The 17,080-nt window shown below is 31.4% G+C and overlaps 1 protein-coding gene and 1 pseudogene across 9 annotated transcripts; both read right to left on the bottom strand.

The window, feature by feature from the left end:
* Positions 1-2,105: 2,105 nt before the first annotated feature.
* LOC139776155 (kinetochore-associated protein 1-like) lies at positions 2,106-8,161 on the bottom strand. Of its 9 annotated transcripts, none has more exons than XM_071712663.1 (14): positions 7,220-8,161; positions 7,034-7,152; positions 6,781-6,960; positions 6,555-6,712; positions 6,005-6,120; positions 5,830-5,939; positions 5,643-5,764; positions 5,186-5,556; positions 4,750-5,111; positions 4,480-4,671; positions 4,180-4,385; positions 2,728-2,888; positions 2,545-2,624; positions 2,106-2,394 (listed from the first exon to the last, which is right to left on the bottom strand). In XM_071712663.1, exons 3-11 carry the CDS (start codon positions 6,924-6,926, stop codon positions 4,229-4,231), a joined length of 1,734 nt encoding a protein of 577 aa, XP_071568764.1. In that variant the 5' UTR covers positions 6,927-6,960; positions 7,034-7,152; positions 7,220-8,161; the 3' UTR covers positions 2,106-2,394; positions 2,545-2,624; positions 2,728-2,888; positions 4,180-4,228. The 9 variants fall into 9 exon arrangements, with proteins under 9 accessions (XP_071568764.1, XP_071568768.1, XP_071568766.1 ...); XM_071712667.1 differs by having other exon boundaries at positions 6,781-6,905; XM_071712665.1 differs by having other exon boundaries at positions 7,034-7,098.
* Positions 8,162-8,409: 248 nt separating this feature from the next.
* LOC139776154 (uncharacterized) lies at positions 8,410-15,593 on the bottom strand (annotated as a pseudogene).
* Between the last annotated feature and the right edge of the window lie 1,487 nt (positions 15,594-17,080).

Here is a 17,080-nt window from a genome sequence, read left to right as displayed (position 1 = left end):
TTAAAAGCATATAAATTGTGGAACATTTTAAGACTAAAATCAATTCGCTATCTATATTTGAACTGGTACTTTACTCTTGTACGTATAGGGTATTCACGTTCAGGTCGACAAAAGGGAATAAGCACGGAAATCTCATTGTGCATATTTTAAAAGCATATAAATTGTGAAACATTTTAAAACTAAAACCAATTTGCTATTTGTATTTGAATTGATACTTTACTCTTGTATGTATAGGGTGCTTACGTTTGAGTCGGCTGAAGGGGATGAGCACAGAAATCTCATTGTACATATTTTAAAAGCATATAAATTGTGGAACATTTTAAGACTAAAATCAATTCGCTATCTATATTTGAACTGGTACTTTACTCTTGTACGTATGGGGTATTCACGTTCAGGTCGACAAAAGGGAATAAGCACGGAAATCTCATTGTGCATATTTTAAAAGCATATAAATTGTGAAACATTTTAAAACTAAAACCAATTTGCTATTTGTATTTGAATTGATACTTTACTCTTGTATGTATAGGGTGCTTACGTTTGAGTCGGCTGAAGGGGATGAGCACAGAAATCTCATTGTGCATATTTTAAAAGCATATAAATTATGGAACATTTTAAGACTAAAACCAATTCGCTATCTGTATTTGAACTGGTACTTTACTCTTATATGTATAGGGTGCTTACGTTTAGGTCGGCTGAAGGGGATGAGCACAGAAATTTCATTGTGCATATTTTAAAAGCATATAAATTGTGGAACATTTTAAGACTAAAACCAATTTGCTATCTATATTTGAATTAGTACTTTACTCTTGTATGTATAGGGTGCTTACATTTGGATCGGCTGAAAGGGATGAGCACAGAAATCTCATTATGCATAATTTAAAAGCATATAATATGTGAAACATTTTAAAACTAAAATCAATTCGCTATCTGTATTTAAACTGGTTCTTTACTCTTGTACGTATGGGGTATTCACGTTCAGGTCGGCGAAAGGGAATAAGCACGGAAATCTCATTGTGCATATTTTAAAAGCACATAAATTATGGAACATTTTATGACTGAAACCAATTCGCTATCTGTATTTGAACTGGTACTTTACTTTTATACGTATGGGATACGCACGTTCGAGTTGGCCAAAGGCCAACGTGTTTTTATTTTTCCGCTACGTGTCCTACGAGCGGAGATATTGCGACGCAAAGTCGAAATGCGAAAATTTTATATTAAGATATTTCTACTAACGTCGACGTCTCTCAATATATCTCAATATATATATATATATCAGAGAAATGTAACTTTCACTTTTTCGACATTGGCGATACTATAGTATCGCCAGTTTCGATATCGCGCTCGCATTGTTATCGATCGATCTAGTAGGTAAATTAATAAGCGAAGATATTACGACGTAAAGTCCAAACAAATGTAAAAATTTTATTTATTAAGATACTTCTTCGTAAGATACGTCGGTCTCTCAATATATGACACTAGACATTACAGACGCGCGCGCTTCGCGCGCGCCATTTAGCTTTAACATTATGCTATTACTATTACACTATTCCCTAATAGCCAAATGCTAGCAGAATGCCGACAGTATGCCAGCAGATCCGAGCATGACCATCGAGCAGATTCCTGTCCCCTGCGTCCTCATTAAGCTTATTTTCTAGCAGCACGATCTGCTGCCCACAATGTAATCGCAGAAACGCGGCAGAAATCGTGCACAACATGCAGTCACAATGTGATAGTAAAAATGTAGCAAGAATTGGACATGAGCCATATGAGCTAATAACAGCAGAAACACAGCAGAAATGGTGCATGGCCTGCTGTCACAATATGATGGCAAAAATTAATATAGCTAGAAGAGAACATAGCTCACTATAACGTACTGGTTATTTATATATAATTTATTCTCTCCTATTACCATAAATAATATTTCAGTGGAAAGAATTGTTATTAATGACAGTAATTATACTATCAATTCAAAAGTATGCCACATTATAAGAGTGGACTCCACAATACAACTGATACAAGTTGTGCAGTACCGTAATTTATACCGAAGATAATAGACAAGGTAATATGTTTATCGAAATTAATAAATATCTTCTCGTTATATATAAATTTAATTCATATTATATGTATTTAATTCATAAAATTTCTTATACAATATACATATTATTTTACAGTTCAAAGACCAAGAGGCAGAGCCACGGGGATACGGCGGCAAGAAGAAAGATTTATGGCCTTTCTGTACAGACTTTCATCACCATACTATCATTGGGGCATTAGACGAGGCAGAGGCAGAGGCAGACAGTATAGATAGATAAGATTCCATATACCCATTATATTATATACTTCCATTATATTATATATATACTTCCATTATATTATGTACTCTTATATACCCTGAAATAATCATTTCTTTTTGTAAAATAAAAAAACAATAAAAACATGTAATATTGATCAGATTATTGTCTACTCCATCTTTCATGCATGCATGCGTACAACGTCTGCATGTGCAATGTACGCATAAATGAGAAATAATATATTACTAGCCAGATATATCTTGCTGCGGGACGGTCTTTTCTTTCCCTCGACGTATTAGTATGTCGGTGTAAAACATGTTGAAGTCAAGTCTAATTCAAACATAAATAATTTAGAAATTAATTAGTATCTAATTTTATATCAATTGTGTGAGAAAAAAAGGATGCATAAAAATTATATAAATAAAATTCTTACCGACATAACACATTAAGTAATTTCTCATTGTTATTATCACAACCCAAATCACAAATTCGATCTAGAAGTCGTGTCAATACTTTAGTAAATCTTTCGTCTAATGATACGATTGTTTCTTCGAAACTTCCTGTTCCATCTTTCGCCGTAGAACTGTTCTCAATCTATGAAAAAATACAGTCAATTAATATATTATAAGCGTGTACATGTATGTTACATAAATTAAAATTAAAAAGCATTTTTTTCAAGTAACAGAAATGTGATACATAATGAAGTCTTATTTAAATTATGATATATAATAATGCAGCGATAAACTATTATCACCATGCCTTTTATGATTAACTATACAAGTATAATGATTTTCTTCTTTTGAAACTAAATATAAATAATGATATGTAATATTATAATTCTAGAGGATAATTTATACTTTTATAATAACACTTAAATATATTTTTTAGATATGTAAATTTTTAACTTATGATTAGGTATTTGTTATTATTTGACCAAGTAATAAAATAGCAAATGTTTAATGTTGCATTGTACAAAACGCATGTTGTAAAAATACATAAAAAATAGCTTGCTAATAATACGTATTTTCAAAATCATATTTAAAAATATATATAAATAAAAATTGCAATTTTTACAATACATATGGATATCTTCTATGAATACACCGTAAATACATATTACAAGAAAAATTTATTTATTTTATTTTAATTAAATATTTTTATTTTATAATGTTACCTCTTTAATTCTTTGTGATTAAAATGATTAAATAATTCTTTGTAATATTATAATTTTATCAAGGAGAATTAAAACTACTACCACTTGGGTTGATAGAAAGATCCTCAGGAATACAAAGATACATACCACTTGGGTTGAGTTAGGTAACACAATTTTGTTTTATTTTTTAAGAGTAGTTGCACTACAATTATTTTTCAAAGCAATATATATATTCTCTTTGTAGTTGGCGTAATTTAAAGAACATGGGTACAATGTATAATCAACGGACATCATGTATGTCATCAGGTGCGTTCAGCAGAAAACAATGTCAAGTTAATATTTATCTCCTCTCTTTCAAAAGACTAACCACGAACTACAAACTTCATATTATAACATTATTACAATTTATTTGTATTTTTAATTCGAGTCAAATGTGCGCCTGCATCTATCGCACGTCATTTTACTGCTTACCACAGACAATTGGTATTATAAACGTGCCATAAAAAAATGACTACTGGTCAATATATTTCGACACATAAAATATTATGATATTGTAAGATTATAATTTATAATATAATACATAGACGCTAGTCATATAAACATCAAACCATTTCATTACTTGATACGAAAAAAATGCCACTTTGATCTGCCAATTCAATCAGCCCAATTAATTGCTACGTTTTCTTCTTGGCACTAATCAACATATTTCTCTTTTGACTATTTCTCATTTACCTCACAGATTTACATTTCGCTCACTTCATAATTATCAATATCCTAAAATTTAGAAGCAAAGTCCTTTTAACTGTATCTTAACATCACGGATTGATATTCTCAAGTTTTGAATATCTCGTTTACAACATGTGTCAAATGTATCAACGCTGTAACATAATTCTAAAGATTCCAATTTGCCGGTGTACTGTAACGATTTCATATACTTTCTGAAATATTGAAGTGAGATCAACGTTTTAATATGCAAGAAAAATTTATATTCTGCCGATAAAATAAACAATAATTTATTATAATTATTTATACCTAAAGGTACATATATCTTGCTTGGTCAATTCCTCTAACGTTGTAGTATCAACGACAGTCTGCAATATTCGAAATACTCGATATCGTACGTTACAACTATATTCAGTCTCGCCATGACGATTGCCGAAACCTATGTTTATAAGAAATTGTGCAAACAAATCCATATCTCCATATTCCAGCATATAACATATCCTACAATTAAGTATATTTCACAATCAATTGTTGATTTAGAAATTGAATATAAAAAAAATGGTGTACCAACAATATTACCTAAGTAAATTATCTTCATAGTTGGTATTCTGATCAGACTCTTTCGTCGCTAGAAACGTCTCTGTAAAGCTTTGAGACAATTCGGTATACCTGGCATTAGATTGTAGCCATTCTTCCAATAAATCCATACGCAATTTTATCGTATTCAACGAGAACAGTTTACCCAGCTCGTTAACAGCAGCGTTAATATCGGGTCTGTAGTTGGTTGCAGTTCGATATCGTAATGGTATGCTTTCTTCGTTATACAATTCATACACCAGCTTGCACGGATTTTCAATTAGAGCAAGATACTCATCTTTCTCCAATCCGTACGTACGTAGAATATGCTCGGACGTAAATCTCAAATATTTGGATTTAATTTTCTGAAAGTAAAAGCCATAGAAGTCAATATATTTTTTACAACATAGACACGTACTTTACACAGAGATTACCGTACTTCTAACATTCCTTCTTCGAATTTAGTGGAATTCTGTGCCGCCAGCTGAGCATACTCGTAACATTCTTTCGCGGCAGCAACGCGATCAGCACCCGGAGGTGTATGATTTACGACATAGTACAATGCTGCAGTACCATAATAGAATCCATCTGAATCTGTCATCCGTTGTATACATTTCTTGATATCTTTGAGCAACGTGGTATTTTTCGGATAAAGCGACCATGCAGTATTTTTCGATGCAGTAGAATTATTTCCCCATACTTGTGTCACTTCACCTTTAATAGCTAATGTGCATATGAGATGTGCCTCCAAATTAAGTACGGGTGCGATGTCAAGCCACTTGCCGTATGTTCTTAAATTCAACTCAGGTGCTAGTAACGAGAATTAATAAAATGTGAAATTAAGTTAAGTAATCATCCAAGTTCTGGCCATAAATTTATTTCTGAAATATATTTACTAATGATTTTCCAAATATCGACTTTAAGCAAGAACGGAAGTCTCCATTGGGCTATCGGCGGCAACGTACTATGTCCAGGATTAAGCTGTATCCACTCATCGTGTTCCATTGGTGTAGGAAGCCTGTCATGATTGATAGTATGATTATTAAATTCAAAATTAATATATGCGAAATTATTATAATTTACCCGCTCCGAGTGTAATTTTGCAAGAAGCAAAGATAATTTCTCTTTTCCATATTTTTGTCTCCTATGAGATCCATTAGTATAATAAACACTTCATAGTGGTAAAATGTAATCTGGAAATTTAAATGTAAAATTCACATTATAAGAAACTATACTATCCAACATTTTTATAGCTTACGTGTTCCCATAACGTAGAGATACATCGCTTCAACATGGATTTATCTTCCATTTGCGCAACAACTCCATTACATTTCTTTCTTAATTCATCGATTTCATCTTTACAGATAAGTAACTCTATAATATATTACTCGATTATTAAATTGGTGTTCAATATCATACGAAAATGATCTACGTATAAAAATATGTAAATATCCAAATATTAAATTAATTGTCACAAATACATATTATTTTCTTATATCATTTGCCTTTATTCACGCTTGTATTCGAAACGGTTATCGTTGGATTCCACGTTTTTAGTAATATTTGTAAATAATTCAAAAGGCAATCATTGAAATTAAATCCGAAGCTACAACAATAATCTTTTAATAAAGGAATCACGTTCTCTTTATTAGGTACTGTTTATGATCTGCTGTAAAATTTTTCTTTTGCTCGAAGCACTATTTGTTAAAACTTCTGTAAATGTATTAAAAATATATACATTGACACATATGTATAACAAGATTTGCGTTTAATATAAAAATAGACTCAATGATAATGCATGAGCGTACCTTTAGAAGTTATTGAATAACGTGACAGTCGTTGTACCCAAATATGCAATAGCTTGTAACTCTCAAACGTTTGTGTCAATGATCGATTTTGCCCCAAGCGCGAATATTCATATCCCAAAGTTGAGATTGTACAATGCTGAATATGATCGGTCTGAAATCTACAAATATAAATCTTTACACATTATTATCGAAAATTAATTATCGAAAAATAGATTTATTTTCTTACGATGTAGAAACGGTGGAAAGCCAACTGCACGCCTCTTGTTCTGATAACATAAAGAGAACCGATAGCCCTAATTGCAAATCGAATGATCGTCCGGTGCATAACTTTCTCAATAAATTCATCAAAAGCTGTGATAATATAAATTTCATTTCCGTTAATATCTCTTCGTTTCTTTCAGACGTGCTAAGATACATGAAATAAAACGTTTTGAAAATTTGCAGTAAAGTATAATAATTAAAATCTAAGATAAACTCACCCAAGATATAATTATATTCCTCAATGATGAAGAAAAAACAGTCTCTGATTAGCGACGATCGTTTCCTCCATGCGAGTAAATAAGAAAGATCCATGTTATGCACAACAATCTAGGTTAACCTGTGTAAACACTCGCGTAAACGTAGTTATATATAGGATAGGATAATTATATTATTAAAACAATTACCTTGAATTAATCGTCGCGTCGCGTAAAGAGTCATCATCACGTATATCATACGTTTACGCGAGCGTTACTTTTGTAGTAACTTACGAATAATTCCTTCGCGTAAACGGGAGATAACTTACGATAATTTACTCCGCGTAAACGAGTAAATTATCGTAAGTTACTATCACATCACGGTCGGTCTCGCTCCGACGACACTACCGTTCTCTCAACGATATAGGTTAAGTGAACTGACTGTGACGTGACAGCGCACTGAACGCACTATCTGCACTGCGCGCAGTACAGCACACACGTATGAACGCACTATATCTGCACTGCGCGAAAGCGCCGCCAGTGTCGAAAAAGTGAAAGGGACATTTTCTCTGATCACGTGATATATATGAACTGACTGACAGCGCGCTAAACGCACTATCTACACTCGCGCAGTACACACACGTATACATATGTGCTGGCGATACTAGCACCGCCCTGGTGTCGAAAAAGTGAAAAGGACGCGACTCCAGCCAATGAAATGATGGCATGGCATGAGAGACGGTCGACGTAGAAGTAGAAGAAGTAGTATCTTAAAAATAAATTTTCACATTTGGACTTTGCGTCGCAATATTTCCGCTCGTAGGGCACGTAGCGGAATATTATAAGAGAAACCCCCCCCAAATCGACCCAAGCTATCGATCAAGCCTACTTAAAACTTGATCCGTTCACTCGTTATATGAGATCTCAACATCTCGAGTACTCGCAACTCGTCGCGTCGCGTAAAAGAGTCACGGTCGGTCTCGCTCCGCGTGTACTTGGCGCGAGACACTACCGTGTCTCTTGATAAGAAAAATAACAATCCTTGTTAGGAATGAGCAATAATTACATAATATATGGAAAGTGATCCTTTCTATGAACTTTGTAATCGTTTTATCATTTCTTACAATCCTTAAAGTTAAAGGATTTTCTTGTATTTATTTTGATAATCTTCTTAAGAAAAGCACATTTTAATTCGTCTCTTTCTAGAAGGAAATGCGTAATTTACCATGAATAATATAGTTTGATATCACCGAAAGGATCAATCCAGCTAAAACACAAGAAATATATAATGTTAATATCAAACAACATACGGGAATCATATTCGCTTTTGAATTCATGAGTCAACCTCATGTTTGATGGTAGAAAAGGATATTATCCTTTTAAGAACAATAAGTATCCTAGTTCAGACTGATTATTTACATTTAATGACGGAAAGCGTAAAAATAACAAGTAATTATTTATCGTCATTTATCCATACAAGTCTGACTGAATCAGATATTCTCTTTTGAGTTGACACACCAATTCAGGATAGTAACATTTAGTTCTTCGCATAAATCAGATATCTCTTATACCGACGACGGAACGCAATACGAAATAATCTTAATACGCAAATTGAATATAATGAAGATAAACGCACGCAAAGTATTAGAAAACGAGTATTTACAAAAGGTATATCCAAATCACAAAGGAAGTGAACATTATTCGCTTAAGTATCGTTATCAGATTTCTCACGGATTAAGTAACGTTTGTTAAATCAGTAGATATTATAACGAATGTGTGATTTAACAACAGACTGAATGTTTTGACTGAGCTCAGTTTTATAAAGCCATTAAATACAAACAAGTCGTAATGTCTCTCAATTGAATGTAAATTCCGTATTTTATAAGATCTGGAATCGAAGATGAATGTCAGTAAGTTAACGTTACGTTCCTCACTGACGCTGCAAGAAATACAGCACGCACTTTCTATTAGAAACAATGAAATGTTACCTGGAAGCTTCCATTCGTCTCAGATAGTCGTAAACCGAGCCTGGCCAGGCGTCTCGATTTGTAAGAGGTCGTTAAGACCGCGCCTACGCTATGAGCTTGAGCCAAGCCTTACAAGGCGTCTTAATTCGTAAGAGGTCAGTATAACTAAACCTCACAAGGCTTTTCCGTTGGTACGAGGTCAGTATGACCGAGATGATATGGCCTTCTCGAACTATCGATAATGGCCGCCGTCCTTCGTTATTCACTGCGTTACAACACAAGGGCCGACTTTCCGTTCGTGTCGTATCGCAAGTCGTTGCAGATTTCTTTTTCGTTAGTAGAATGATATTTCGACCGAGTTCTATCCACTCGGATATACTCTGAATAAAGAAAAGTAGAAAATATAATAAACGTAACTCGAGAAACTTCTACGTGATTTAGCGTGAAAAAGATCCATCACGTTACACGGTCGCTGCACGAATGCCGCTCGCCGGGTCGCACGCACGTACGCGCCCTTTCACGCATGCGCGTTTACTCTCCGCGATGCTTTGTCGCTGCTACTACGCGGTCTGCGCCGCGCGCGCAGGAATACATGATCTCACGCTTAAAAGTAGTGCCGGCAACGCAGCCGTCTTCCACTGTATATTCCATGCATCTATACTCACATCAACGAACGCACAATCTCTACACGCTATCTTTCTAACACCTAGATAAAGAAAAAGAACGTTCTTTAAACGTTTCTTTGTCAAAAAAGTTGTTAAAATAAACGTTCTTAAACATTAAAAAAATGTTTAATGTTAATAAAACATTTATTTAATGTTAAAAAAACATTTTTTAATGTTAACAACCCTTATGAAAAAGTACACTCAACTTTGATGGTTAAAGGTGCGATTTCACGATGACGCTCGACGCTGGATTCGAGCGTCAAATCTGGTCACGTGATAGATTCAGCCAATCCAGTGGTTAGGTTATATTTCGCGTCCCTCTGAATCTATCACGTGACCAGATTTGACGCTCGAATCCAGCGTCGAGCGTCATCGTGAAATCGCACCTTTAGAATGAACCAATTTTGAACATTTTCTTTTTTCTTTTGTTTTTTCTTTTTCAGTATTATCATTTTTATTCGCCTGCTTGACCAGAAAGAACATTCGTGTTATTAAATAAAAACAGATAATGTTTTTAGTAAATTCGTAATTATGTTTTTCACAGCCCAGGAAAGTTATAGGATTTTTTTCTTCGTCAATCAATTCCATTATTTCAAATAATGTGTTAATATTAATTTCTCCACATTTTGTTCCTTCTATTACTCCTTTTTCCAGACTTGAAAGCAAATTAAACAAAGCTATTGAAGGATTTATCAAATATCCTTTCGTTTTTATTTCAATTAGTTTATGTCTCTCTGGTATTTCATCATTTGGCTGTAAAACTAATGTCTTTAAACATTCTTCGCAAATAAAATTTTTATTGTTTATATCTTTACAAAATCTATTTCCTTTTCTTGCTACATATCCAGCAACATATGTCAGAACGTAATCTGAAGTGGTACATATATGGGTGTTTCTACGTAAATAGCGTTTTTTCAGATTGCAAATCTCTCAATTTCAAACATACCTAAAAAAATTTTTTTTTCCTGTTTTTGAGTGAATATAGAAGCAGAAACATACCCTGAAAGCCAGCGTACTACAACATCAAAAACCTGAAAGTAATGGCTTATTCATCAGTGATCTGGTAAAGTGCGGTAATGAGTCAACTTTGCATGTCTAGTAAAATATTGAATTACCTCAACAATGAGTGATTTTGAGAGGAAATGTCAAAAAAATTCCTAAAATTACTTTACTTTTTTACCGTATTTGATTTTATTTCACCGTATTTTACCGTATTTGATTTTATTTCGCCGTATTTTACCGTATTTGATTTTATTTCGCCGTATTTTACCGTATTTGATTTTATTTCGCCGTATTTTACCGTGTTTGATTTTATTTCAACGTTTTTTACCGTGTTTGATTTTATTTCAACGTCAAACCCATGAATGGCCAGGTGAATGACATGCCAGTAGACTGACATTTCATGGTTGAATTAATCTCACTTTCTCCTGAATTGACGTAAACCAATTTCCATTAAAAATCAAGTTTAGCCTACCGAATATCATCAGAATTTTACCACTAGAAGGAAAAATTTACTGCGATATAATAAAAAAAGATGTGCCAGGCAAATGACGCGTAATTTTATGACATACCTTTTCTCAAGTGAAATACACGATTACGATTGTATCACGCTCAAAACAACCAACCACCAACAATGTAAACAACACACCTGATGTCCAATTCTTGAAATCTCCACACCAGACTCCCATTGAATCGATGCAACATGGCGGAACCGCGGTAAAATTCAAAATGTGCAATTTTACTCCATATGTCCGGACCAAGTTTGAAGCCAGTTTTTTCGGTTCCAAAGGGAGATTTATGTTTAATAATGATGTTAAAATCTTAGTTCTATATTATGATTGAATGAACATGGGGAATTTTCAATTGAGTTTGCAATTGGAGGGAGTAAGTGTAACTGGAATAGAGAATTTTCGACAATGGACAGGCCAGGTAACTGACATTTTTAGGAGTTTCTGCATGTTTCCATTGGATAAGCCACTCCCCAATTAACAGATTATTGTGCGATACTTCAAATACGATGCAGTAGTGAACTTTCACAACGCTTGCTTACCCTCCTCTCAATCATGAACATATAACATATAACAAGCTTGGACAGTAAAAAACGCTATTTACGTAGAAACACCCATATATATATAAAATAAATATACATATGTAAAATATATATATATATATATTACTTTATTATATTATAAAATGTGAATATGATAAAGTTTACTAACACAACTAAATTATATATGATAAATAATAAATATTTAATTTACATACTCGAAATGCCATAGCAACGTTCATTTTTTGATAATACTTAGGTTTGATATGGTGTTCATCCAAATGATAACTAGATTTTAGATTAAAACCGCAAGGATTTTCAATGGCAAGTATTGCATACCAATGTTTTAATGAAACTACACCATCCGGAGTCTGTATATAATATAAAGAATAAAATAAAATTATTAATTTTATTTTATAATTTACATTTTTAATTATTAAACAATTAAAAAAATTGTACGTATTATAAAATTAAACCTTTTAATTTTTACTTCTTTTGATACAAAACCAATTTTTAAACTTACCCAAATTCCTGTGTACCGATCAAATTGAGAAAAATAATTTCGAGAACATTTTATCAAATGTGGAAAATCAGAAATGAACCATAAGCGTCTTTGTATGTCCACAATATGCTGTATACTAACACATTCTTCAGTTACTCCGAATAGGTTCCACATAGATCTGTTCCATGATGCTCCATCTGATACTACAGCATCTACTTTCAACCCCGATTGTTCTGTTAAAATTATGCATTCAATAATAATTTTATGTAAGATTGATGCACTTGCGCTGCCAACGCTCAAGAAACAAGCCAAAGATTGAACCCATGTTCCTTTAAAGGGCTGAAACATGAGAACTAATGCATGGTCTCCTTTTTTTTTCTTTTGTTCTTCTGAAGTATATTGCCCTAAATCAACAAAGCCTTCAACTTTGAAATCTATGCGGTTAAAATATAAAGTTTTCGATAATTTCATTTCATCTAACAATAAAACACCTACAAAAATTAGTTTAGGTTATTAAAATATATAACATTTATCGATATATAACATTAATAGTGCATTTCTTCTATAATTACTCAGTTACAGACATTTTATAATAAAAAAGTAATGTTTCATAAAAAAACAATGGTTTTTGTTTAACAAATTTAATTTTTTAAATCAATTATATATATATAAGCATACCTCGCACATCATTTGATTCCATGTTTACTGTTTTCTTTTTTAACATTTCAAATGTGCTCATTTGAAAACCATAACTGCCTTTAATAATTTTAATGTAACGATTTAGCGTGTCAATTGTAGGCAGTGTTAGAATATTATGAGATCTCAAATGATTGTACGTTTTTGTACTTTTAATTCGAAGCAAAATGCATTCATATATCCATGCGTTCAAATATCTTATACCTTTCTTACTTTTTAACTTTGCTGCTGCAAAACAAGCTTTAACTGCCAGTTGTTGCTTTTCAGGTAATTTCAAAATAGCTTGTTCGAGTATTTCTTCGCTACTTTCAGCACATTTATTTTTTAAATGTGTTATTTTGTTGCATAATTTTATAACCTGTACAAAAATATATCAAGTTAAACGATGAATTTAACGTATATGTGTGTCAAAACTGTAATTTGTTCTTTATAAATAAAAAAAAAATATATTCCATACTTTATTTCGAAGTCTCTTTTCCCTACGTTTACAATATAAATTCGATATTTTTAACTTTTGGTTTTTATTTTTTAATTTTTCAGTTTGTATTAAATATGTTTTTCTTTGTAACATTTTCCACGTTTTTTTACAATTGAAACATTTCAATTTTTCTCCTTTTCTGTGCTGTTTTTTAAACACAAAACCTTGACAATTTGTAATTCTGTAATTTTAATACTTAATTAATTTAACTTTATTTAACACATTGTAACTATAAACAAGAAAACTTTCTGAAGAACTAAAAATATTAATATTTTTTGAAAACTTAAATTACATTTTAATTATTTCTAATAAAATAGAAAAATATAATTTAATGTATATATACAAACTTGTTTTCACTCTTAACTTCTTCGCAAGGAAATACATTTTCCAATTTCTGTAAAATTTGTTTCATTTCTTGTATGTTATGAACCATTTTAATATCAAAAGAAACTTCTTTCTCTCTAATAAATACCTGTTTTAAACATTAATAATATTTTAATAAAGTATGGATGTAAATATTTTTATACCAATAATAGTGTTACTTTATTATTCTTTCATTATTCTTACTTGTATTTGCATATTTGCTTTAACGATGACACGTCTTAAAATACTCGACAAATCAATTGTCCAACATGTCCACATCATGTATGTATCAGTAATATTTGCAAACCAATGAGCTGTAGGAAGTTCCATGTTTCTTCCAATATTGATATTTTCAATAGAAAACTTAGGCACAGTTTCTTTTAATGATGTAACAGATTTATCTTTTATTATTTGTGATTTATTTATCTCATGCGATGTGGAAGGAATTGGCTCTTCCATTGAATTTAAATTTGTTTCCATATTTTCACAATCAGTTAAAGATATTTCATAAGACATAATTTGATTGTTATTATGTTCTATTTGTTGAAAACATGATATCTTTTCTATTTGAAAAATTGAAGGAATTGCTCCTTCTTTTAATTTTGGTTTTTGCCTTTTCACGTATATAACTGTTCCATCTTTTTGTAAAAATGCATCTTCCTTAATAATATCTTCGGACTTGAAGTGCAACTCACAAATTCTACTACTTTTTTTATTTGTACATTTTTTGTACACATAATATTGTACCACGAGATAAACATATCATTCTACAAAAAAAAATTAAATTTTTGTTTTGAAATAAAATAAATAACATAAAAGGCATGTTTGTTTATTACTGACAGTTCATTGCCAGTACTGTAAATCTATAGTTTATGTCATGCACATTATAGATTTTCAGTACTGACAGTGAACTGTCAGTAATAAACGAATATGCTTAAAGTAAATATACTCTTAAGCTTACGGTACACAATGCTATTTTGTCTGCTTTATTACTTGCCGGCTCCTGTGCTAGCGAATCAATAGACAGAGTTGATAATCATTTTGTCTGCCAATTCGCTAGCACAAGAGCTTGCAGGCAATTTAGCAGGCAAAAAAGCATCATGTGTGCTATAGGCTTCACTGTTTTTTATTCTAACTGTAGAAAAAACTTGAAACAAAGTACTTCTTTGAATATAAATACTTACTGTACGAGGTGTAAACAAACTTTTCTTTTCGTCTCCTTTTCTGCCTCCTCTGCTGCTGCATCCTTTAACGCAACAGGCCATTTTTTCAGAATTAACTTTATCTATAATGTAATCAAAATTAAGAGCATTAAACTTGAGACATCTAAAGTAAAACATCTATTATGAGTAAAAAGTTGAAAATATTAATACCGCAAAAATATACTATTTATATTAATGTGTGTTTGGACTTGGAAAATATACAAAATCTAATTATTAATAACAAAAAAAATATTGCTCAAAGTTAAATATTAATAATTAGTTAATTTAATTTACATGGAAATAATTTTAGGTTATAAAAGCTTCTTCTTCCTTACCTCTTAACGAAGCTGGCACTTGATCTCTGTCACACAAGATGACACAATACGGCCACAATTTTTAAGTCCTTTTGGGACGAGTTGACCAAATGCGGTTGCATCAGTAACCTTCACAAATTTCCTTTGATAAACACATTCGCTTCCAGTTTTGTGACTTGGGTTGTAAAAGCTAAAGCAAATTCTGCAATTTTTTAAAAATCTTATACATCATATGATAAAAAATCTAATTAGACTTGCTTTAAAATGTAATATTAAAATTAATGGAGAAATACTTACAAATCAACAGATTCACACATTGCACATATAAAACCTGTTCGTTTTCCTTACACTTTTGAACTAGTGCAAGCAAGTGCAAGTGCAATATACTTTTCTCTCGTTCTAACTTATTGGTGGAAAGATGGCGACGAAATGTTGCAAGTTATTCCGTTCAGCGAACCTCCCCTCTACACGGAACATTTTTCGTGACCATCTTTTGCTTCTCGACACTATCTAGTCATGTCTCCTTATACTACTTCGTGGTATATACGTATATTAGCGGCTTGACTGTCGCGTGCCTCTTTCTACACTAGATGCGATCAGATGCGATACACTGTCATATCGCTTAATGATTTTACAATTTAGAAGTTAAAATCATTAATTAATTAAATTATAATTTCTTGTGTATATAAAAAGTATTAACTTAAAATTAAGGAAGTAAAGGATAGAAAAAGAAAATGAAATTCACTCTTGGCCAACGTGTACGTCTTTTTCTTACAAAATCATCTGTTAGTAATTTAAAAAGATGATTTATAATTAGCACAAGAAAATGTAAACAAAGAATTTATATTAAGGTTTTATTACATGCTAGTGGATAAATTATTATAATAATATATTTGTTATTTTACTAATAGAAAATATATGTAATAAAATAAAAGAGAGAAATTATTTTTACAACAAAATAAATAATTTTTTAAATAAAGCTGAAGGCTTATTTGAACCAACGCATGATATTTCCATACAATGTACTTATTTAAGATTTCATACTTGAATATGGTTCGTCTTATCATTTGGAATTAATAATAAAAATAACAAAATTTTCGATTTTTGGTAAAATCAAGAAAAATATCGAGTAAAAATAATTAAGAAAGAAACAAATATTTCTGTTATGTAAATTTTTTTTTAATAGACGACGTACACATTGTTGCTCAACGGAAACCGCGAGAAGGTGGTGGTCTCTTCCGTCGGTAGGAAATGTAAAAGATTATTTTCTTTAATATAATATTAAAGAAAATAACTTCTACATTTCCAATGAATGAATGAATGAATGAATGAATGAATGAATGAATGAATGAATGAATATTTAACGTAAATAGGATAGAAGATAGGTAGAAATAGATAGAATAGATAGAATAAAGGATAGTTAAAAGGATAGACACAAGATAGATATAAAAGAATAAATAAAATAGAAAAGAATATAAAGGATAGAGAATAGAAAAGCAAAAGTAACATATAGAGAATATTATAATAATTTTAAGATCACTTTACACAATTTATAATTAACAGAATGTGGAATAAAATCGTATATATGTATATAGAAAAAATTACATTTATAAATGTATGCATACATTCATAAATGAATTGTTTTCTATATTATACGATGCAAAAAATTATTAACATAATTGTATTCTTTATCTGTTGTGAATTATAAATTGTGTAAAGTGACCTTTATACAAGAAGTACTAAATAATTTAACTGTTTCGATTTTTTAAATAAATATCGATAATAAAATGGCTATGAGAGTCAGACGCAGTTATCGGTGCGTAAGTGATCAAAATCA

This window comes from Temnothorax nylanderi, unplaced genomic scaffold (genome assembly GCF_030848795.1).
Source record: "Temnothorax nylanderi isolate EJ_2023f unplaced genomic scaffold, tnyl_v1.0 TNYL_tig0113_pilon, whole genome shotgun sequence".
In the NCBI taxonomy this organism is placed as follows: Eukaryota; Metazoa; Arthropoda; class Insecta; order Hymenoptera; family Formicidae; genus Temnothorax; species Temnothorax nylanderi.
This window is presented reverse-complemented; position numbering and strand designations above follow the sequence as displayed.